Below are 25,131 nucleotides of genomic sequence, written 5' to 3'. Positions count from 1 at the left end.
TAATTTTGAAATAACTTCAAACTTACCGGACAGTTATAAATATATTATGTAATGTACTTTAGGTGGAATATTTTGTGGTTTAGGAAATAGGAGAAAACTCCTGTGTTTATGAAGATCTAATCTTATTACTAATATTGTTTTTATCATTACAGTAATCGTAATAATAAGCCATCTTTTATTTACCACTCGCTGTGTGCCAGGCCCCGGATGAAACGTTTCAGACTTGATTTTATTTGATCTTCACAACAACTCTAAGGACTGTATTATGTCCACCTTACAAACAAGGAAACTGAGGTTCCAAGAGGCTCCAGAACGTGTCCAAGCTCACACAGCTGGTGAGTCTTGCACCAAAGTCTTTCATCTTAAGCCATTTATGCAATATATGGCACAGGTGTATCTGACAGGAAACAATGGCACAATTCAACTGGGAACTTTGAGGAGGTTTAACGAAGAGGCTCTCCACAGGTGTGTGCTGGGGGTGGTGAACCCCAAGAAGGAGGAGGGTGCCCTCCGGCTTTTGCAGGATTGGCTGAGCTCTGTCTACTCTTATACCAGAAGGGTCAAGAAGAGTGGGTCTCTGAGACAAACTAACAAAATGAGGATGAAACGATGGACAAGCCCCAATCTGAAACAGGTCCTTCCAAAAAACAAAACAAAACAAAAAACCTAACTATCTAAGTCTCTTCTCAATCCAAATCAGTCAGCGGGGACTTCTTCCCAAATCCCTCAGTACTGATGAGCAAACATAAGGGGGTGGAGACGGTGACCATGGACCAACGTGGATTTATTGTTATTGTAGGTATCATCATGTAGTATTGGAAGAGGTCGTACCATTGTAAAAGAGTGGCTGCCAGAGGCTCAGAGGGGATGGGGAGGGATGAATAGGTACAACACTGGGCATTTTTAGAGCATTGGAATTGTTCTCTATGTTACTGCACTGATGGATACATGACATTATACGTTTGTCAAAGTCTATATATAAAACCGTGCTGTGCAAAATGTAAACCATAAACTAGAGACCTTGATTAGTAGCAGAACTTTTGTTTGTAAGCTGTAACAAGTGTACCTCACTAATGTAAGATGTGAATAATAGGGAAAAATGTGTATATGGGTGGGTGGGATTCCCCTATACTTTGTTTTTCAGGAGGTCCTGGGGATTAAACCCGAGATCTCATACATGGGAAGCAGCAGCCCAACAACTTGAGCTACATCCACTCCCCACTATACTTTTGATGTACATTTTTGGAATCTAAAACTTCTCTAAAGGTAAATTTTATAATAATTTTTTTAAAAAAACAAACAATAACACCCTCTGAATCAGAAGTAGAGTGGGCATCACCATCCCAAAATCCTCAAGACTGAGAAATAAACAAACCTAAGGAAGAATGCAGCTGTGGACGAAAGTAGACTTACTATTCTAGTAATGGAAGAACTTGTACCACTGATATAAAGACAGTGGTCACCAGAGGTTCTGAGGGGAGGGAGAGGGAAGAAGAGGTGTAACATGAGGCATTTTGGGGACACTGGCATTGTTTGCGTGACATTGCAATGGTGGATACAGGCCATTATACATTTTGTCAAAACCTATAAAACGGTGGGGTGCTGTGGGGACCCGGGCCCCCTCCCCAAGTCCTAAGCACGTATCTGCCTGCGTGACCAAGGCATAAGTTAAAGGTCAACAACCCTCCTCGGAAGGGAGGGAAATGCAGAGATGGTATCAGAAACTATCATCTTCCCAGAGCAGTAAACGTCCTTCCTGCGAGTGGAGTGAAAACATCCTCACACCCCATGTGTACACTTCACATGACTCTGGCAGGAGCTCTGTTCTCATATGATGGGATGTCCTTGTTCTGAAACCCCGTGTATATCACCCCTCATTTTCTCATCTCTTTGAGGAGCGCTATCTTCATTCTCTGAACCGCCGCCGTCCGAGAGTCTCTCCTGTCCCCAGTCCCAATCAAGCTAATACCGGACTAAATGCCAGGTCTGTTCTTTGGTCTCGCAGCTACACCAACTCGTGCCCTTCAGGAGTTGGGGTGGAACAGGTGCAAAGTGTAAACCATAATGTAAACTATAGACCTTGGCTAATAGCAACGCTTCAATACGTGTTCATCAGTTGCAACAAATGCACCACACTAACGAAAGATGTGAATGTGGGAAAGGTGGGATGGGGAGAGGATGGAGTCTATGGGAATCCCATATATTTGTGATATAGCTTTTATGTAATCTAGAGCTCCTTTAAAAATAAAGAAAAAAATCTACATTAAAAACAAACAAACCAAAAACAATAAGCAGAGTGGCAGTGGACAGAACCTGAGGAGAGAAAGCTGGGTGGTGCAGCTGCCAGGCAAGAGCTGCGTCTTCTCCGGACACAGCCCCACTCACTCTGCTCCCACCCCCCCATCTCGCCCCGTTCCCCTCAACCCTGCTGGCCACATGAGACCAGGGATTCCCTCTCTGCTGGCCACACGCTCAGCCTCCAGGGCCAGGGCAGGGAGGGGAAGGTGGGAAGTGCGTCCGAGCGGGGGCAATGGAATTGGCCCAGCGCAGCCTCGGCAGGCAGGGCTGGGAAGTGCCCTTTGTGACTTGGAATTGGAGTCTCTTAAAATCAGTAATGCTGCCGTTTTGGGTACACAGCTTCTCTGGGATGGTAATGGGAATTTTCTTTACAAACACACACACACATACTCTATACTCATGCCCCCTGGAGAGAAACCAGGGAGTGACAGGTCAGCTCCCCCCACTTAGCTGTGGACCCCTTGAGAGAGGAAGCATCAACTTTTTTTTTTAGTCCCCCATGAGGTCAAAAATAATACCTACCTTATAGTGAGCATTCAGTAAATGTTAATTAAACAAATTAATATTGTTGAGTTTGGGGGAAAAAATGTCTGAAATCTCTCATTTCTCTGATGCACCAAACAACTGAATGCTGTCTGCATGTCAGATGGTGGGCTAGATGCTTCTTTACATATGATGTTATTTATTTCATCCTCACTACAAGCTTGCTGCTAACTCTTACCTCCATGTCATAGATTTTAAAAAGTAAAGCTCATGGGAAGTGGACTTGGCCCAATGGATAGGGTGGCCGCCTACCACATGGGAGGTCCATGGTTCAAACCCCAGGCCTCCTTGACCAGTGTGGAGCTGGCCCATGCACAGTGCATGCAAGGAGTGCCCTGCCACGCAGGGGTGTCCCCCGTGTAGGGGAGCCCCACACGCAAGAAGTGCACCCTGTGAGGAGAGCCACCCAGTGCGAAAGAAAGTGCAGCCTGCCCAAGAATGGCGCCGGACACACGGAGGGCTGACACAGCAAGGTGATGCGACAAAAAGAAACACAGATTCCCGGTGCTGCTGCTAAGGATAGAAGCGGTCACAGAAGAACACACAGCGAATGAACACAGAGAGCAGACAACTGGGGGGGGGGAGGGGGAAGAGGAAAGAAAAAAAAAACGTAAAGCTCAGCCCCCATAAGTGAGTAAGCTGAGCAAGGGGTGGGCTGGGGTATGCCCCACAACTTCTGATTCCAGGCCTGGTGTGCTGTTCTTTTCTACCACTGCAGAGCTACTGCTCTTGCTCTGCCTGGTCCTCCGAGGTTATCGCAGGCCCCTTAGGCCCCCTCCATGTGTCCCCTTTGGAAGAGAATCAAAGAACGAGGCAAGCAGAGATCAAGTGCAGAGGCCAGGGTGAGCAAGGACAGAGTCGAAGGTGGGAGGGGAAGTATGTGGCCAGGCAGGGGCAGGCATCACGTTGCTGGTAAGACTTGGGCCCCGTGGCCAGTGGGTCTGGGAGCCCATCCTGACTCAGTGGAGCTTGGCAGGCCAAGAGCCCTATGGTGGATTGTCACCTGGCTGTTGTCTTTCACATGAAACATAATCGGCTGCAAATACCTAAACCAGAGCAACACTCACTGCTTTGCAATAAGTTGGCTAGAACACATTTATACCAAAGTGGAGTCGGCAAGAAAAACAACCACAAAATTAACTGTCATCAACCTGCCCTCTGCCAGCTCCTGCCGTCGCACTGTGGCTGAGAGGGCAGTCCTCAGGTGGGGGTCACAAGACAGAGCCAGGTGGTCAGAGTCCATGGGAGGGGGCTTGTGATGAAGGCCCGGCCTGGCTTTGGGCGGAGGGCCACCAAGCCTGGTGCCCTGGAGTGTAGAAGCAGGAAGACCCCTGAGAGACTTCACGGTGGCTTTTACAGGAAGTGCAAGAAGGAGTATAATGACACGGCCCTAAAGAAAAGAGCAAGCAGGCATGTCGGGTATGCGGGCAGATCCCAGACTTGGAAGTCAAGGGAACAGAGTTCTAGAGCCCCTCAATTTGAAGTCCCCACACGAGCTGGTTTAAATGATGCTGGGTGAGGTATTTAACAGCTCCATGCCTCAGTTTCCCCCTTTAAAAAAGCAGTTTCCTTTTTCCTTGTCAAACATCTCGCTTGCCTTCTATGCAAATAGCAGGTGCATAGACTTCTCCCCACCCAGAGGCTGCTGCGGAGCATGTCACTGCCCTCTGGCCCAGGAGACATGGAGCTGGCAGAGAGAACGTAAATCGGACCCAGGACCAGCGATGGGCAGGCTCCTCAGGGACCCGGATTTCAGAGAGAGGGAGATTTTATCAAACAGCATGTTCCCAGGTGCCAGGGCGGAGGTGTGGGAAGAACGAAGGGGTCAGCGGGCAGGCTGCGTGGCACCTGGAGCCCTGCATTTCCAAAGGTCCACGCTGGATTTCAAGCTCGACTAGTGTCATTTTGAAAACCTTAACAGTTTTTAATAAGCAGCCCTGCCTTTTCATTTCACACTGGGCCCCCCAAATTATGTAGCTGGTCCTGTCAGGAAGATACTCCTCACTGGCTATCAATAGCACCTGAAAGTAGAGGGGAAGGACGCAGGGACAAGAGGAGACAACTAGCTTCTGCAGAACCATAAGGCAGAACTCTCTCCCCTGTTTGGCTTATAAAATCATGGAGCTAGAGAGGTCCTCCAGAACCAGCTCCTGCATTCTGCTGCCTTTGGCAAGGGTGCTCTTATTCTTAAGACAGACCAAGTAGTACCTACGGGTTTGATCTTCTTCAAGAACAAAGGGCCCAACGTTTTCCTCTAGGCACAAGGTTACCTAGGGACTGCTCTTACCTTTGAACCTGACTAGATTCTCCCATGTGCTCGGTGCACACTAAAGAAACTCTAAATTAATCACACAGTTTTCAGACATTTTTCATTTTCGCTATCTCATCTGAACCTCATGGTCCTCTATTCCCTTGTTCCACAAACACTGAGCATGAACAGAAGTCAGGGACGAGCTTAGACCCTGGAGTCAGGGCCGTTAACTGGAGTAGACATGACCCCTGCCCCTGCCCCCATCTTAAAGGACAGGAACCTGACTCCGGGGTTTGGGTGACTTGCCCAGTAACACAGTGGGTGGTGCCTAAGAAGAGCCTGGAATATTCTGCGTTGTTTAGTTGTGCATCATCGTAGTATAGGATTAGGCACATAATCCCTGCAGTCAGATTGCCGGGGTTCAAATCCAGGCTCCACCAACCTCGGCTAAGTTACTTAGCTCCTTTGGGCCTCCAGTCATTCATTTATTAAAACGCAGTCACTTAGAGCCTGCATCTCATAGGGAAGTGAGGATTACATGTATAATCTTTTAAAATGGTGCCCAACAGGGGAACGTACTGGATTAATTTGTGGTTTTGAGAGCATGGCTCCTTGGGCAGCTCTTGACTCTTGTTCTATTTATCTTTGTGACATCAGTGCTTACCATGTAGCCCAGTACATGCTAAGGACTCAAAAGATGGTCGTGGAGCTTGTCAGAGTCTGTTAACTCTGCTACTTTTAGTTCCAGCGGGATGGGAGTGTGGCAGCAGCGCAAATGGGGACTATTCTATTGAGACCAGCCCTTCCACAGGCTCCTTCCCACAGAGAAGCAGTAACCCCTGTTTATGCAGCTGTGTGTGTGTGTGTGTGTGTGTGTCAACAGCTCAGTGAGGAACTGCTCTCTGCAGAACTGCCCCTTCCTGGAGCCCATCCTTTCTAATGGACTAAAGGAGCTGGTGCCTTTAAATTCCACAGAAAGAAGAGAAAAAGCACTTTAGTTTCAGTCCGTGTTCTCCATTAGACACCCTTCAGGTGTTAGCAATATTATGCCACAATTTCATTATCCATTAAAGCCAGGTAATAATAAGTACACAAAGGTATTTGGAGCCTATTGATGTTAATGAAAGAGATCAATCTAATTCGGAATGTGTGTGTGGAGAGCTCCTTGGAGATGGAATAGGCACCGGGGTCAGCCTCTAATCGCCTCCGTGATGGCAGACCCCACCAGTACTCAATTTGGCATGACCGTCTTTATGACAGCGTTGGAATTTTGACGCCCAGACTCACGCTTCATACAGAAGCCCATTTTCCTCCCCTCCCAATCCCCTCTCAACATTCCCAATTCGGAAAAAACGGGAAGTTGCTTCCACTTAACTAAAATCCTTGTGCCGGGGCTTGTTAGATCTGGACTGTGGATTAGCAGACAGGCTGGGATTCCAAGGCCATGGATGTGACCCTGGCAGGATTTCTAAGCTTCTAATCTTTCTCACTTGCGTGTACGCTCTCCTTCTCTCGGTCTTTGAAATGATCTGGAGATGCTCAGAAGGAGCTGCACTCAATGGGTATCTCAACAAAGTTACTCTACCCTAATCTATAAAGGAAAATTAAGAAAGAAGAAGATAAATGAGACACCTTCCTTTCCCAAATGCTCTTTTGCATCTTTCTAGGAGTACTCCATGTGTACCCCAATTCTTGCCTGAATGAACCCTTAAGTCGGTGTGAGAACATCTGTGGTGGGGCTTGGTTTAGTTCCACTCTTTCCCATCCAACATGAATTCCTAAATTTTATTCCGATCCCCCCACACTTGGCCCCTCGTTCTTAGGTAAGAACCCTGCCGTGGAGGGAGCGGACGCTCACCCTGCTGCTTCTGGTAACTAGCGCCTCCGGCAACGTACTGGAGGAAACCTCTCCTCCCGTGGCCGCTGGATCAGGTCCCAGGCTACACACAGCGTCCTTGCAGGGAGAAGCCCTGAGCTGGGCCCCCGCGGACTGCAGCCCGACTCCAAGGCGGTGGTTGTGCCCCAGAGCCGGCAGATGTGATCACCCCTGAGCTGGAACCAGCCGGGCGTCCAGAGCGCTTGATGCCGCACAAGTGGCAGCAGTGTACATCCCGCCCAGAGCCACGGTGTGCTTAGAACAGGCCGTCGTTCCTCCTGCCCACCCCACCTGCCCCAGGTCCCTGCCGGGCAGCCTGGGCTGGACACAGCAGTGGTCAGATGAAGGGGAAGATGGCTTTGGCTGCCAGGGACCCGGAAGCGGGCTCTGAATGTCACCGCACTGGCCAAGGGCTGCCAAAGGACACCCGAGCACCTCGGCTGCTAAATTCACAGGGGGCTCCCTGGCGTGGGGTGAGAGGACCCAGCGAATCTCACCACCATGCCCAGGGCGAGAACGGGGGTCCTGGCGGCTGAGACGCTGAGCAAGCCGGAGAGCTGCGGTGGTCACCCATCCTCGTCGTCTTTCGAAAGTGGCAGAACTGCTCCTGGGTCTGGCATTGCTAAGCAGGAGCTGGGTCTCTGCTCAGGATGGCTTCTCGGTTCTGTTCCCCAGGGCCAGGGTGGAAGGCTCCTGGGTACCCACCTTAGCCCCCAGGGCACAGGGGGTCAGGGAAACTCTCAGAGCAGGAAAAGGAACCTGCGCGTGGCTCAGCAGGTGGACGTGGTACCTGCAGAGGCAGCGCCACTGAGAAGGGAGCACAGGCACCGGCCGTGGTCGCTGAGATGCCCGGAGCTGCCCCTTCCGGAAACGAGCCTTGGGGTGTCTGTGCATCGTCGTTAAAATGGACGTAGCACCCAGAAATTGTCTCTCCACTTTTGAGAAGACAAACTAAGACTGGGGTGAAGGGTGATGGGTAACTTCAGTGTCAGTGATGGAGGGAGAGGGAGCGCCCCCGCCGGCGGAGCGGCCCCTCGCCGCCTTTGTCTGTCTCCTCCGTGCGGTGTAGGTAATGGGGTGTGCAGCGTTCTCCCGGGTGCTTGGTAGGTGACTGTGTTCCACCTGGCACGTGCTACTCCCTCGCATTTCCCTTTAATGCTCTCCATTATTCGGTTGCATTAATAATGTTTGCGGGCTGATATCTTTAAAATTAATGAGGTGTTTACTCTTAGCCAAGAAACTCATTGAAATTAAAAAAGCTTTCTTTTTTTCCCTCTCTTTCTTTCCTTAGCTCAAACAAGTGGACAAGCAGGCCACAAAGGCAAGCTTTGCTAAAAGCCAAGCAGAATTCTATGCAAGAACCCAAACTCTACCGCTAGAAGGTGCGAGTTTCTATTGCCTGGTACCCAGCATTACCCATTAGTGAAGTTCAAGCGACAGCTATCTGAGAGGCCCTTGACTTAATGAGGTTTCACCGAGTCTGCCAGAAAGCTGCATGCACCCTTTAACCAATGGAGAGGCATCTGTGCCCTCGAGAATAGCTTATCCCCTCCTTGCATATTGTTATCCACAGAAACCATAGAACCTCCCAGCAGTAACTGATGACACCTGGGCTTCTTAGTCAAAAGGTTCACTTTCCAGAGATTTTGTCTGGTGCTCAATCCTACCTGCCTCCAGTCTCGTTCCCGTCAGATCCATCATGACCTAGCCTGAAGGACCCCACCGCGGGCTGACTGTGCAGGAAAGCAGAGTACCTGGTGTGGACTAGCAACGCTGAGCTCGCCTAGGTTGCATGACCTTGCTGCAGATTGCATGTCGGGAGGGTTTGCCAGCAGGGCCAGGAAAGGAAGAATGACTGCCTCTGAGTGCAAGCTCCAGGCTCTGCAGGCCTGCACCCCACCGCCTTCGGGCCCCTGCCGGACAATCGGGCCAGCGCATGCCCAGGGGGTACCTGAGAAATGCAGGTTCCCATCGTGTGCTTTTAGGGTAGGTGTTCTCTCATCCAGAAGCCAACAGCGGGCCCCACCAGTGGTTTGTGGGCAAATCCCTCCAGGCATTCAGGCTAATGATATGATAATGCCATGCATATGTATAATTAATTCCTTAATTATGGAATTAATAAGTTACTCAGTAAAAACAGGACAACACTATATATGAGACCATCTTCTCCCCATTTTTTTTTTTTGGTGAGGTGTGGCAGGTGTTTGTTCCTCAGTAGCAATTAGAAGATGGGAGCATGTATTTAGAAGGCCAGAGCATTCCTGCCGTGGTGAGTGCTGCAGGGCTCTGCCTCCAGTTCTCCTGGAGTCTCCGAAAGCCATTCTCTCACTCCTCGCTCATGGAGTAGCTATTGCAGGAGACCAGGAGCTGTGGCTGAACCTCTGATCTCTGAAACGCTAAAACGCAGGCAGACAGCGGAGCTGTAGGAATCAACTGCACTTGGGTGATAACGAAAGAGAACGTGCAACAGGGCAGAGCTACCTCAGCCTGGCAGAGCAGGCCGGAGACTGGAGAGGCAGGCAACAGGGACAGGAAGCAGAAAGACTTACAAAAAACTGAATCTGTGCGAAATCTCCAGCACTGCTCTGCAGGATGCTGTACGTTGAGGGCACAGAAAGGAGTTCCCACTCACTGTCATTCACATACACCCTTTGGTCGTGCTCAATGTCTTCTCTGCTGCGCAGGAAAGCCAGGTCTACATCTTCCACTGCAAAGAGCAGAAACAACTGACATCCATGCGGAGACAAGGAGTCCAACGTAACCCACATTTGCAACTCACCAATTCGAACCCTTCCTTTTTCTCCTGCCCGCACATGCACAGTCTTACTGGGATTGGGTTCAGTAGAGCCGTTTTGAATGGGCAGTAGGGGTGGAGATAAAAATATTTCCAGCCACGAAAACAAAACCCTATGAGTTTAGGGTTTGGATTCCACTAAAACTGGAAAACAATGATGAAACTAATCCTATGACTTCTATAACTGTCTCAATGCCATATGCCCATATGCCCAAATCAACAGCAGTAATGGGTTAACTATATGGGTACAACATTCCACTTGGTTTGAATTAGGACAGGCACTGAATAATGGCAAGAAGAGGATTTCGATTTTTTTCAAAAAGTCTATTATGTGCAAGAACAAAATAGACCTTGCATATGGCATAATATAATTTCACCTGTGTGTGCCTGCATAGATGTGTTTTCCAATAATGGACTGCGTCTCTTATGGTTTACCTGTGTGTAGAATGCTGTTGAAGGTTAGGCTGCAATTCTGGATATCAAATGGAAAAGCGTATGTCTCTAAGCTGCATGCAGAGACCACCTGGATGGGCTTGGAGTTCTTAATGATCCCAGATGAGTTCACATAAACATACGGAAGGTCAGGTGACCTTTCAGTGTCCAGGCTGTATGAAACACAAGGGAACAGAAAGTCATTTCAAAACATAGGTGGAAGTGATTTTTGAGATGGTAGTGACAATGACACGTAGGACTAGCACTGCAAAGACAGAAGCTCATTTCCCATGAGATGATTTGCCAAGGCAAAGATGTGTTCAGCAATAACAGCTTCATAAGTTAGTTGACTCACTCACTTCTGTTGGCTTGACTATTCTAAGTAGTCCACCCGACAGAAATACACCCCAGCACACTTACAACTCATTAATGATGATATCAGGGGCCCAGATGGCACTGAGAGGTAGGGAGATCTCTCTAATTCCATCAAACATGCTGGCATTCCAGGATAAAAACTTGTCTTCCCACACCTGTCAGGAGCAGCCAAAAAAGAAGCTCATCATAATGGCACAATGTCAACCTCACCAAAGCACTGACAAGGGGTTTGGGTGAACAGCCCAATTGATTTGCCCTTTTGTATTATCTGTTAGTCAGGGAGGAGGACTTCCCATCCAAATCCTAGAAATGGTAACCCCACCCAGAAACCTGGCACGTATTTTACATGGGTTCTAATAAATGAGGTTTGCTACTGCCGATCCAAAGAGCTACACAGAGACAATATCTATTCTTTACAATAATCTTATTTGGAAACGGAACCAGATCAAGAGCCCAACATGCATGGAAGGAAATAATCATTTACCTCACGGTACCATATGCTTGTCTTTAATTTTTGATTCTGTACATCCTGCAAAGCAAAGAGAAAATTCATACCAAATCTTAGAATGTCAATAAATTAAAGGCCAATTCAACAGTATGACAATTTAGGAGAAGAAATCAAATCTAACCAAATACTCCTGAATTTAAAAAGATTACCTTGACTCTTCCTGAATACTGTTCCTATTTGTCAGGCACACCTGTCCCCGAGAGCTTTACTACATTAGCTATGACAAAACAGCACTTTGACCACACTTGACATCTGGAATGCTTTACTAGTCTCTTTTCCACTCTGATTAGTTACTCTTCCATTAATCAGACTAAAAAAATGATAGGTAGTCTTAGCCAATTCTGGACTAAAAATGATGAAACCAAGCTTTTATTTGTAAACAAGATATTATTCATAATCTTTCAATGCATGTTACCTCAGCTGTTATTGGCAGCCATTCCTGTTAATTCACCCCATGCTTGGAGTTCTTTATTTATAAAACAGATTAAATGAGTTATATTTTTGATGATATAGTAGATGTGATTTCTCATGTCTGCAATGAGTCAGTGATTTTTTAAAAGACCCAAAATTAACAACCACAAAAATGGACCATCCAACCAACCAACAAAAAATTGATGAGGAATTATCAATTTTTTAATATCTAATCAGGTAAGAAACATTCTAAAACTACTGTATTCTTAGGAACTAAAAGAAAAGGAATACCTCACACCATACATAAAAATTAACCTAAAATGGATCACAGACCTAAATGTAAAAGCTAAAACTATAAAACTTCCCCTGCATGCATGCAAGATGGCTCCCTCATCTGTTTGTTCATTGTTTTTCTTGCTGTAAGCTCATTGTCTGTTGTTTTTTTTCTTCTTCTTCTTTAAGAGGCACCAGAAACCAAACCTGGAATCTCTCAAATGGGAGGCAGGTGCCCAATTGCTTGAGTCACATCTGCTCCCTGCTCGTTTGTTTTTGCTCACTGTCTGCTTATATTTGCTTCTTGTCTTGCTCATTGTTTTTGCATGATGTCTGCTTATTGTCTGTTCATTGTTTGTTTGTCTTCTTTAGGAGACACTGGGAACCAAACCTGGGACTTCCCATGTGGGAGGCAGGCACCGAACTGCCTGAGCCACATTCACTCCCCAAAGCTCTAAAACTCTTAGAAAAAAACATAGCAGTAAATCTAACCAAAGAAGTACAGGATCTATATGCAAAAAACTACAAAACAATGTTAAAAGAAACTTTAAAAGAACTAAACAAATGGAAAGATGTTCTGTGTTCATGGATTGGAAGAATAAATATTGTGAAGATGTCAATCTTACCCTAACTGATTTATAGAGTTAATGCAATACCAATCAAAATTCCAACAGCTAACTTTACAGAATTAGAAAAGGCAATTACCAAATTCATTTAGAAGGGAAAGTATACCCAAATAGCCAAAAGCATTCTAAAAAAAAAAAGAGGAATTTCACTGCCTGATTTTGAAACATATTACAAAGCTACAGTGATCAAAACAGCATGGCACTGGCATAAAGAGAGACATATTGACCAGTGGAACAGAATTGAGAACCCAGAAATAAACCCTCACCTATACAGTCAACTGGTTTTTGACAAACCTATCAAGTCAATGTTAACAGGACAAAGCAGTCTTTTCAAAAAACAGTGCTGGGACAACTGGATATCTATAATCAAAAGAACGAAAGAGGACCCCTATGTCACTCCCTATACAAGAATCAACTCAAAATGGATCAAAGGCCTAAATATAAAAGCCAGGTCCATAAAACTATTGGAAGAAAATGTAGGGAAACCTTTTCGAGACCTTGTAGTAGATGGTGGTTTCTTGGACCTTATACCCAAAGCACGTGAAACAAAAGGAAAAATAGATAAATGGGGCCTCCTCAAAATTAAACACTTTTGCACCTCACGGGACTTTGTCAAAAGGGTGAAAAGGCAGCCCACTCAATGGGAGAAAATATTTGGAAATCACTTCTCAAATAAGGGTTTAATATCCAGAATATATAAAAAGATTGTCACAACTCAACAATCAAAAGATGAATGACCCAAATAAAAAATGGGCAAAAGACTTGAATAGACATTTGTTCAAAGAAGAGATACACATGACAAAAAAAACACATGAAGAAACGCTCAACATCACTAATGATTAGGGAAATGCAAATCAAAAACAGCAATCAGATACCATTTCACACCTATCAGAAAGGTCACTATTAAAAAGAGAATCACAAGTGTTGGAGAGGATGTGAAGAGATAGGAACACTTATTCACTGTTGGTGGGAATGGAGAATGGTACAGCCATGTGGAGGACTGTTTGGCAGTTCCTAAAGAAGTTGAATATAGACTTGCCACATGACCCTGCAATACCACTACTGGTGTACTCGCATACTACTGTGTATATACCCAGAAGGACTGAGAGACTGAGAGCAGTGACATGAACAGACATCTGCACACCAATGTTCATAGCAACATTACTTACGATTGTCAAAAGTTAGAAACAACCCAGGTGTCCATCAACCAATGAATGGATAAACAAACTGTGATCTATTCAAATGATGGAATATTATGAAGCTGTAAGAAGAAATGAAGTTGTAAAACATACAACATGGATGAACCTGGAGGACACTATGTTGAGCGAAGCAAGCCAGACACAAAAGGACAAATATTGTATGATTGCATTACTATGAACCAAATATATTGTGTAATATATTGTATGGTTTTAAAAACTTATATGTATCCAGTACATTTAAATGAGAAAGCTATGTTTTTATTCAAAATAACCCACAAAACATGGCAGTAAATCTTCATGCTTTGAATTAGGCAATTATGTGTTGGATATGTACATGCAACAGACAACAAAATAGGTAAATGTGACTTCATCAAAAATTGAAACTTTTGCACTTCAAAGGACACTATCAAGAAAGTGAAAAGAAAATCCACAGAGTTGGAGAAAATATTCGGAAATCATATTTCTGATGATGGTCCTATATTCAGAAAATATTTAGAGTATCACTCCTGTAACTCAACAATAAAAAGACAACACAATTTTCAAATGGGCAAAGGACTTGAATGGATATTTCATCAAAGAAGGTACATAAATTGTCAATAAGCACATGAAAAGATGTTCAACATCATTAGTCAATAGGAAAATGCAAATCAAAACCATAACACTAATTTATCACCATGAGAATGGCTAAAATAATTTTTAAAAAGACATTTAGTAAGTGTTGTTGGGGATGTAGAGAAATTGGAACCTACATACATTGCTGGTAGGATTGTAAAGTGGTACCGACTCTTTGGAAAACAGTCTGGTTGTTTCTCAAAATCTTAAAAATAGAGTTTCCATATGACCCAGCAATTCCACTCCTAAGTTTAAATCCAGGAGGACCGTAAACATATGCCCACACAAAAAGCTGTACAAGAATGTGCACAGCACCATTATTCATGATACCTGAATAAACCTGAATAAACAAAATGTGGTAGATCCATACAAAAGAGTATTGTTCAGCAATAAAAAAAATAATAAAATATTGATGAACCTTGAAAATATGCTACATGAAGGCAGTCACAAAAAGCTACATATTGTATGAGTCCATTTTTATGAAATGTCCAGAATAGGGAAATCCATAGAAACAGAAAGTAGCTTAGTGGATATGTAGAGTTAATGGGGAGGAAGTTTCTTTCGGGGGTAATGAAAATGTTCTAAAATTAGGTAACAGGGATGGTTGTACAATCTCGATAAATTAAAAATCACTGAACTGTATACTTCAGTGTGAATTGTATGAATTTTATGGTTGAATTATATCTTGATAAAGCTGCTATTTAAAAATACATATTAATAAAGAAAGGAAAAACATTTTGAAGACATTTCTAGGGAATTTGTAAGAAGCCTGATACAAGTTATTAATGAAATCTCCTTGAACTCATTTTTTATTCCTTTTCATTGATATTCAGTAACTGATCCAGAGAAGAATGAGAGGAATAGAAAATCCACGATGAAGAAAAGTCAAATAAATTGTGTCAGGGGATCAGATGTAGCTCAAGTGGTTGAGCGCCTGCTTCCCTTGTATGAGGTCCTGGGTTAAATCCTTGGTACCCCAAAAAAACATATATATATGTGGAACATTTTCCCTGTATGATTTAGGTTTAAAGCTAAGGAATCATGTAGTTAACCTTTGTATGTCTGCAGTATTTAATACAGTGTCAAATTTCAGTAAATAACAGTGTTTGGGGGGTTGATGGCATAAAAGTGAATAAAATAGCTCTGTTTTCTCCAGAAATGGGTATATTAAATTAATTATGCAGTCACATTTATATATATATATATATTCTTTTTTCCTTCTTTCTGCACAGGGTCAGAACCACCGCTCTGAAGCATCTAGGTTGTGTGGGGGATGGGGCGGCACCATTAATGTTGCTGTCCACGGGAAGCAGACTTGGCCCAGTGGTTAGGGCATCCGTCTACCACATGGGAGGTCCGCGGTTCAAACCCCGGGCCTCCTTGACCCGTGTGGAGCTGGCCCACACGTAGTTCTGATGCGCGCAAGGAGTGCCCTGCCATACAGGGGTGTCCCTTGCGTAGGGGAGCCCCATGTGCAAGGAGTGCACCCTTTAAGGAGAGCCTCCCAGAGTGAAAGAAAGTGCAGCCTGCCCAGGAATGGCACTGCACACACGAGAGCTGATACAAGAAGATGACACACACAAAAAAAAAATTGCTGTCCATGTGAATGGTCGTCCCGGAATTGTGCAGTCCACAGACCATACAGGTGTACACATCAGATCTGCAAAGAGTGGCATCATTTGAAAGAGAAACAATAATCTATTAGGTTGAAGACTTCCCTCTTCCCCTTTTTATCATCAAGAAATGAAATTGCTACTGAACAAGCATTTCTAGATACCTTGAGAAAGAAGAAGGGCTTGTGAGCAGACATGGAGGGCCCTGCTTTAGGGGCTCCGCAAAGGTGGGTCTGAGTGAACTTGTTTTGCAGATTTATGGACTTGATATCTGGTGTACAAAGGCAAGTGTTAAAGCAATATACAGGGAAGCGGGTTTGGCTCAACTGATAGAGCATCCGCCTACCACATGGGAGGTCCAGGGTTCAAACCCAGGCCTCCTGACCCATGTGGTGAGCTGGCCCACATGCAGTGCTGATGTGTACAAGGAGTGCCGTGCCATGCAGAGGTGTCCCCGCGTAGGGGAGCCCCACGCACAAGGAGTGTGCTCTGCAAGGAGAGCTGCCCCATGCGAGAAAAGTGCAGCCTGCCCAGGAGTGCCACCGCACACATGCAGAGCTGACACAGCAAGATGACGCAACAAAAAGAGAGACACAGATTTCTGGTGCCGCTGACAAGATTGCAAGTGGACACAGAAGAACACACAGAGAATGGACACAGAGAGCAGCAGTATACAAAGTGAAAAGATTGAATTCAGAAGTATTTCTCCCCACAACAGCTCAGAGGAGGCCCAGCGGGGACTCCCAGCCAAGATCAACTCGGCAGGGGTCCTGGCAGTTGAAAAAAACTGACCTTTATTGAGAAATCAAGATTAGGTGACACCACTGCCCTGCAAATTTTACCAGTTGAAAGATCATGAAATATATCATGTCTCCTCCAGTAAAGCATAAAATGCTTAGCTCTAGTCTTAGTTGCAATCAATGAGAGTTTCCCACAAATAGGAAAGAAATCCAAAATGCAGTTTATATTACTAGGAAATATAGTAGTTAACTACTCCTTTTTAAGAAATATACTTTTTACATCTATTAAATGTACTCACCAATTTCTTTATCACAGTCATTCCAAGTTGTGACTGTATCTCCCTGACCTTCAGCCACATGGCTGGGGAGAATCCCTCTATGTTTTAGGGTTCATGCTCTCTATCTTTTTATCCAGTTGATTATTGAACTGCCATGGTGATGTCTTAGCTCATTTTTCTCTTCTTGCCCATTTGCTCTGTCACATTACTTGTAATAACAATGTTAAAAACTTTTTTTCTCTAATATCTTATGGGGCTGGCTGGGAGGATTTGTCATTCAGCCCTAAAGAAAATAATGTCAAAAGGAATTTAAAGCTAAAACTGAAATCTCTTTTGTCAAAGGAAACAAGTTTTCAATACCAGCTGGTGAACATAATTGGTTCTCTGGTGGCATTATTCACAGCTTTTTCCTCTGAGTATCTTTTTTCTTCAGATACCTTCCATCTTGCTTGTTAAAAGCAAAGGATATTTCAGAGAATTGGAATTCATTAGTCTTCCTAACAGAGGGAGTCTATTTAGACCTAAATTGGTGGTTAGCAAATATACAGATAATTCCCCCACATTCTTATTTATCTTTCCCAGTTCCAGAGACTATAGAAACAGATGCCTCAACGTCTGGCTGGGAGGCTCTAGTCAATGAACTGGAATACAAAGGTATCTGGGATTCGGAATTGACAAAACTCGATAGAAACAAATTGAAACTCTTCACTGTTGAGTAGATTATCTCCACAATCAGATTTCCCTAAGGTACTCATAATACCCAGAAATTCTAAGACAAGACTGTAGTCTTTTATATAAACCAAACAGGAGGCAAAAGATTATAATGGAAGCGAGGTGCTGGGATGAAAGCGAGGCCGAACGCTCTTCATTCCAAACAAAAGTTGCCAGCAGCTCGGCTGCTGGCAGATGCATCCAACAAGTTATCTAAGCACGCTGGAAGTGTCCCTGCGTGAGCGGAATCTGTGAGTGATTTTATCACGTTCTTCGAAACTGTCTCTCCCTCTGGAACTAACGTAAGGCTTAGCCCAACTGCGTGTATTAGAGACATTTTCGAGTCATGTTCAGAGTTGCCAGGCCATTCATACAGACAACCCTAAATTGCTACTTACAGATTTTCATTAACTAATTATGTAAGTGTGTATTCAGTTTCTCTGAGGTGAGACAGACTGTGCTGTATGTTGAGGGAAATACAGAGATGCGTAAGAAAGACCTTCCCTCAAATAGCTTGTAATAAATTGAGGAATATGGCATTTTAATGCATAACTCTGTGCATTAATAAATATACAGAGAATATAAATGCAAAGTGAATTTAAAGGAAGGAGACATCACTGTCACCTGAAGGAATTGAGGGCAATTTCTGAGAGGAGCTGATATTTGAAGGACTGATATTATTTTGCAGTTGGAGATGAAGAGGAAGCATTGAGTGGAGGTAATAGAATGAAGGGCATAGAGGTGGGAAAAAGCAAGGGGCTCAGGTTGATTGTAGTATTGAGTACATGTAGAAAATAAGGTTAAGAACGTAAATATGGATATGAAAACTAAAGGGATAGAATCCAGATTCCTCAAGGAAAGGTTACCATATCCAATTAGATATGTCCAACATACTCTAGTAAAAATGCACATATCTAAACACGAATGATGAGAAAAAAAGTATCCATATCCTCCTTGAAAAAATAATTTATTAGGGTAGGAAGAAAGAGGTAGATATAAATTTTCAGTTTGATACAATTGTTCCAAGGGAAAATAATAATATAAAGACTTGGCAGCTTTTCTATATTTATCTTCAAATAAGCCTCTAAAGGAGAACCTGGGCAATTCTACTTTATCCTAATCAGTAAGAAATCAGAAGGAGAAGGATGAGGAGAGACCTAAAAAGTGCTTTTAATGCCTCCCTCAAGGTTGATGTATACCTCTGTGCTGGGGTTTCACATGACATGCTTCATATCACATGTCTTTATTCAAATCATGATTTCCCATTGGACAATGTCTGGTAAATAATACAGTCATAAAAATCTACTGACAACTAAATGGCAGGGTGAAGAAACAGTCCCAGTAAATTAGGTCTCCTAAACTCTAGTTCAATACACAATTAGAAAAGAGATTCAACGATGTTTTCTATTGAAATTTTGTGGAAGACTAGGTGGGATGGGGTATGGCCTGGCACATAATTAAACAGTATTTTCTAGGAGCTTAGATCTAATATTTTACTAGCATGAGTGGGAAAATAAAACTGGAAAAAGTGCAATTGGGTGCATTTAAATATTGCTGTTTACTAAAAAACAATTGATTAGGTATTTATTTAAGCTGGAGGAAAATTATGCTAGAATAACTTGAGTCAGACAAAAAATAGTTTAAACCCTGTTATAACATATATACTCTTTGTTTCAAGTTTGCTGTTTTATCAATTTCAAAAGCATAATTCTTAGTAAAAAAAAATCAGAGTCTATGATTCATAGCATAGTCCTAATATACTAATATGAAAAAACACCTCCATTAAAATAAATTAAAGAGGAATCATTGAATTATTTTTACAAAGTAAATTAAAATAAAATTCTATTTGGAGTATGTTATGTTTTTGTATACAAATATAAAATTGAAGACAAAAGTAGAACAAACAGTAAATGGAATTTTAATATTGTGAGGTTTGTACATTTTATGTGAAGTGTTATAACATTAATTCTAAATATATTATAATAAACCAATGATGAATATGGAAATCCCTAAAGCAACCTCTAAAAAAATAATACAAAGAAGAATGGCTAAAAAGCCATTGTGGGGGAGCGGATGCAGCGCAAGTGGTTGAGCACCTGCTTCCCATGTATGAAGTCCTGGGTTCATTCCCTGATACCTAAAAAAAAAAAAAAAAAAAAGCCAGTGGGGAACTAAAATGGATTATTAAGAAAACTTTTTAATTAACCTAAAATAAGGCAGGATAAGAGGAGCAGAGGAACAAAAAACAGATGGGATAACTAGAAAACAAACAGCAAGATGATATTGGTAAATGGACCAAATACTTCAATTAAAATGGATAGATTGTCAAACAGGTTAAAAAAAGCAAGACCCTGGTAACTACGTGGCAATGAAAAGGAGTGAACTATTGATACAGATAACACTGTGGATGAACCTTAAAGGAATTATGCTGAATGAAAAGAGCCAATCTCTCAGGTTACATATATATGATTCCATTTATATAATATACTTGAAATATCATAATTATAAAGATGGAGAAGAGATTCGTGGTTGCCAGGGGTTAGGGATTAGGGCAGAGAAGAAGATGTGGCTATGAAAGGATAGCACAGGGAGGCCTGTGATGATGTTACAGTTCTGTAGCTTGAATGTGGTGGTAGATACACAAAATTAAACATGAGATAAAATTGCATACAACTACACACACACACAAACACAAAGAGACAAATGAGGACATATATAACTGAAGAAATTTAAATAAACTGTGGATTGTAGTAATGTTAATTTTCTCCCATTGTTATCGTAATATAGTTATACGAGCCATTAACATTGGGTAAGGCTAGAAGAAGGGTGTACGGGACATCCCAGTACATTCCTTTGCAATTTTGGGTACATTTATTATTTCAAAATAAAAAGTTAAAAAAAAGCAAAACCCAACTACATGCTATTTACATGAAATGCTTTCAAATATAGTGTCAAAGATATACTGAAAATAAAAGGATGGCAAAGATATAACACACAAAAAGTAAACATACGAAAAACATCAAGTAAAGGAATATTGCCAACAATAAAGTGAGACATTTCATAATGATAAAAGAATCAATTTATCAAGAAGACATATGATCCTAAATGTGTATGCACCTAACAACAGAACTTCAAAACCCATGAAACAAAAATTGGCAGGACCAAAGAGAGAAATAGAAAAAACACAACCATAGTTGGGGATTTTAACATCCCTTTTGATGAAATTAATAGAACAACTGGACAAAAAATAAAAAAGGATATAGAAGATTTTAACAATACTATCAGCCACACTTATTGAAATGATACTTAAAGAACATCCTTCTATTCAGCATTGTACTAGAGGTCCTAGCCAGTAGAACAAATCAAGAAAAGGAAATAAAATGCATAGGTTTGGGAAAAAAGATATAAAAATGTCTTTACTCAGAGACATGATCTTCTACATAGAAAATCTGAAAGGACCTCCAAAATGTCTTTAAAGCTAATAAGATAAGAAGGTCGTAGGCTACAAGATCAATATATTAAAAAATCATTTGTACTTTTGCACACTAGCAGTAACTAGAAATGAATATTTTAAAAAGGATTTACAATAGCATCAAAAAACATGAAATTCTAAGGGATAAATTTAACCGAGTGTGTAAAACACTGAAAACTATAAAACATTACTGAGAGAGAGAAGCAGATGTGACTCAAGTGATAGAGCCGCCACCTACCATATGGGGGGACCCAGGTTCAATCCCTGGGGCAGCTTCCTGGTGAAAAAGAAGAAGAGAAAGCCAGTGTCCACACAGCAAGCCAGTGCCTGCATGAGTGCCCACATGGTGAGCCAGTGCCCACACAAGTGCGTCATGCAGCAAGATGATGACACATCAGAAGAAAGACAAGTGGAGAGTCAAGGTGAAGCACAACAGAAATCAAGAGGTGGCACAATTGACAGGGAAGCTCTCTCCACATCAGAGGTTCCCAGGATCGAATCCTGGTGAATCCTAAAGGAGAGAAAATGAGAAGAGAAGACAACACAGACAGCAAAAACAGCAGGGTGGGAGGAGAGGAGGAGGAAAAATATATATACAAATCTTTAAAAAAAATTTACTGAGAGAAATTAAGGAAGAACTGAACCAACAGAATACTGTACTCATGGATTAGATGACTCAATATTGTTAAGGTGTCAGTTCTTCTCAAGTTGATCTGTAGATTCAATGTAATACCAATCAAATTTCCAGCAGGATTTTTTGGGTAGAAATTGACAAGTTGATTCCAAAGTTTATATGGAAATGCAAAATACCTAGCAAAGTCAAAACAACTTTGAAGAAGAACAAAGTTGGAGGACTCACACTATCTGATCTCAAGAATTCTGTACTGCTACAATTCAAAACAGTGTGCTATGGATATAATAAGAAGCAGATAGAGGGTCGGAGTCCTGCTGAACCGGGCTGTTTCGGGGGCTTGCAGGGCAGGAGGTGTCTGGACATCAATTTGGTGACAGTGGCAGAAAAGAACGTTGCAAGAGGTAGAATTTTGGGATTCTGACACAGAGGTCAGAAGTTGTGGGCGGGTCCCTTCCCCCTAGGGCTGGCAGCCCAGCTGCGACAATCCCTGAAAACTTTGTTGTGCTACAGTGTTCCCAAACCCCATGTTTACTGGATGCATGGTTCCCGGGTCTGTATCCCCTAAACCCTGGTAGCCCACGCTCCAGAGACTCACATACCTTGAGTCTGCAATATCCCAGACTTCCCATTCCTGAATCCCAGGTGCCCTGAGGTCTGTCTGAGGTCCTTGATTATCCTAGCCCTCTGCATTTTTTGTTTTTTGGGTTTTTTTCTCCTTGAGCTTGGAGGAGTGTACCAGCTGACTTGAGTAGAGTATGGGAAGAAAGGACAGGCGAATCTGCTGAGAAAGCCTAATTTACCTAAACATCCTGGGATAGGAAACTTGGTCTGGGAGTAGGTGAAGTCAGAAAATCAATTAGACATCCCCTAGCACACCTAAGGGGGAGGGACTGTAGGACATGCTATCCAAGCTTCCAATAGCATATTTAGGGTTGCTGGTGAGGTGTAGGTACTCTCATACTGGAAAAAAAGAGTCATTGTCTTCTGTGTTGAGTTGGTTCAACAATGACCCACTTCTACTGGACCCCTCATGCAGCTTTCTTGCTGCCCTGGGAGAGAGAGAAGTGAGGAGGGGAGAAAGGGGGAATGTCAGATCCCTAAGCATTTTATTCAACTGCAAAGAGGATTCCTAGCTTGAAACTTTGGTTCTTTTTTTTTTTTTTTTTTTTTTTTTTGTCGTGGTTGTTACTGTTGCATTGTCTCCTGGTCTTTTCTCCCATTTTATCCCCCAAGGTCCTTTTTCATTTATTTAGTTTTTATCTCTTTTTCTTTTTCTTGCTTGTTTTTGCACCCCCCCCCCATTTTTTTTTCTTTTCTTTTTCTCTCTTTTTTCTTCTTTTTTATTTTATTTTCTTTATATAATAGGTGCTACAGGGAGCACTTCACATTTGCTATGTCTCCCCATCCTCCATTTCTTATTTTCGGTGTGTATTGATTTTGGTCACCTACACTATCTCCTTTCCTCTACATCTTTCCATCCTCTATTCATCTACTGTTTCTCTTACATTCCACCTCCCTTTCTTTGACCCTCAAATTGTCTGACTTCTTATTTCTAATACCTTTGTTCTGTTTTCTGTCTTTTACCCACTCTTGATATTATTGCCTTTCTTTTCTCTTTCCCTCTCTCATGAAAACACTGGCCTTTTAATTAATACTATATTTCTCCCCGTATTCAGTTGACTATCTCATTATAGGTACTCTACTTACAGCTATAACTCTACACTACTTACATGAGTCTAATATCCATTCTCCTAGATCTCACATTGTTGCTCTGTTAACATTTATGACCAATACTACTTTATACATTTTCTTTTCTTACTCATTTTGCCTTCCCTGGCCCTAATATTTTCCTTCAAAGTAAACTTAGCCAGCAACAAGAAAACAGAGTAAGAAGAACAAAGTGACAAAGAGAAGATATAACACTGACACACGAACAACAACTAATTAATCCCCAAGACTAGACAAAGAAGCTAAGGAACTGATTAAACCCATCAAGATAAAATGATGACCAGACAGCAACAAAAAACTACAAAACAAATCAATAATCAGGAAAACATGGCCGAATCCAATGAACAAACTAAAAACCAGGAAGAGGAGCAGAACATCAGACAATTATTAAAGCTCTCAAAGCATATATTAGAGACCAACTTAATGAAGTTAAGGAAGAGATTAACAATATGAAGAAAACACTTGGAAAGAATACAGAAGAAATTGCAGTCATACACAAAAAGGTAACAGATATGATGATGATGAACACCACAGTTTAAGAAATCAAAAATACACTCTCAGCAAATACCAGCAGATTAGAAGAGGCAGAGGAGAGAATTAGTGACGTGGAAGACAGTACATCTGAAATCAAACAGATAGTAGGAATGATCAATAAAAAGATAGAAAAAATCCAGCTGGGACTTAGGGACCTGAATGCCAATGCAAAACACACAAACATACGTATTATAGGCATCCCAGAAGGGGAAGAGAAGGGAAAGGGGACAAAAGGGATATTGGAGGAAATAATGGCTGAAAACTTCCCAAATCTACTGAGGGAGATGGATGTACATGTCCAGGAAGCACAATGCACCCCAAACACCATAAATCCCAACAGGCCTACCCCAAGACATATACTTGTCAAATTATCCAATGTTCAAGACAAAGAGAAAATTCTAAAAGCAGCAAGAGAAAAGAGAACCATCACATACAAGGGAGGCTCCATAAGATTAAGTGCTGATTTCTCATCTGAAACCATGGAGTCAAGAAGGCAGTGGTATGATATAGTCAAGGTACTAAAAGGAAAAAATTTCCAACCAAGAATACTCTACCCAGCTAAGCGAGCATTCAAAAATGATGGAGAGTTCAAAATATTCACAGATAAACAGAAATTAAAAGAGTATGCCAAAAAGAACCCTGCCCTTCAAGAAATACTAGAGGGAGTTTGGCAGGAAGAAAGAAAAAAACAGGAGAGGCAGAGTTGGAGGAGAGTGTAAGAGCAACAAAAAAGACAAAAAGAAGAAAACAAACAAACAAAATATGACAAACACAAGTCCAAACAAAATATGGCTAACATAAATAATTCCTTGAGACTTGGAGTTGTCCTGGGTGGTGGTTCAGGGACAATTACCAGACATTGTAGATCCTCCCAGGGCCCACTGGATGGAACGTGGGAGAGTATGGGCTATGATGTGAACCATTGACCATGAGGTGCAGCGATGCCCAGAGATGTACTTACCAAATGCAATGGATGTGTCATGATGATGGGAGAGAGTGTTGCTGTGGGGGGAGGGGTGGGATGGGGGTGGTGGGGTTGAATGGGACCTCATATTTTTTGAATGTAATATTTTTTAAAAATGAATAAAAATTTTAAAAAAATAATAATTCCTTGAAAGTAATAATACTGAATGTCAATGGATTAAATTCACCTGTCAAAAGATTCAGACTGGAAGCCTGGATAAGGAAATATGACCATCTATATGCTGTCTACAAGAAACACA

The 25,131-nt window shown here is 42.5% G+C and overlaps 1 protein-coding gene across 1 annotated transcript in view; it reads right to left on the bottom strand.

The window, feature by feature from the left end:
• The window catches only part of HTR3B (5-hydroxytryptamine receptor 3B), a 46,453-nt gene that overhangs the window by 4,249 nt on the left and 17,073 nt on the right, over positions 1 to 25,131 (bottom strand). Inside the window, exons 3-6 of the mRNA XM_058289052.1 lie at positions 11,054 to 11,098; positions 10,615 to 10,724; positions 10,198 to 10,367; positions 9,518 to 9,675 (exon numbers count right to left, since the gene is read on the bottom strand). Coding sequence (XP_058145035.1) covers positions 9,518 to 9,675; positions 10,198 to 10,367; positions 10,615 to 10,724; positions 11,054 to 11,098 — 483 coding nt within the window. The remainder of the gene's footprint in view (positions 1 to 9,517; positions 9,676 to 10,197; positions 10,368 to 10,614; positions 10,725 to 11,053; positions 11,099 to 25,131) is intronic.

The sequence above is a fragment of the Dasypus novemcinctus genome, chromosome 27, assembly GCF_030445035.2.
Source record: "Dasypus novemcinctus isolate mDasNov1 chromosome 27, mDasNov1.1.hap2, whole genome shotgun sequence".
In the NCBI taxonomy this organism is placed as follows: domain Eukaryota; kingdom Metazoa; phylum Chordata; class Mammalia; order Cingulata; family Dasypodidae; genus Dasypus; species Dasypus novemcinctus.
Note: the sequence above shows the minus strand (reverse complement) of the source record. Positions and strands in the feature narration are given on the sequence as shown.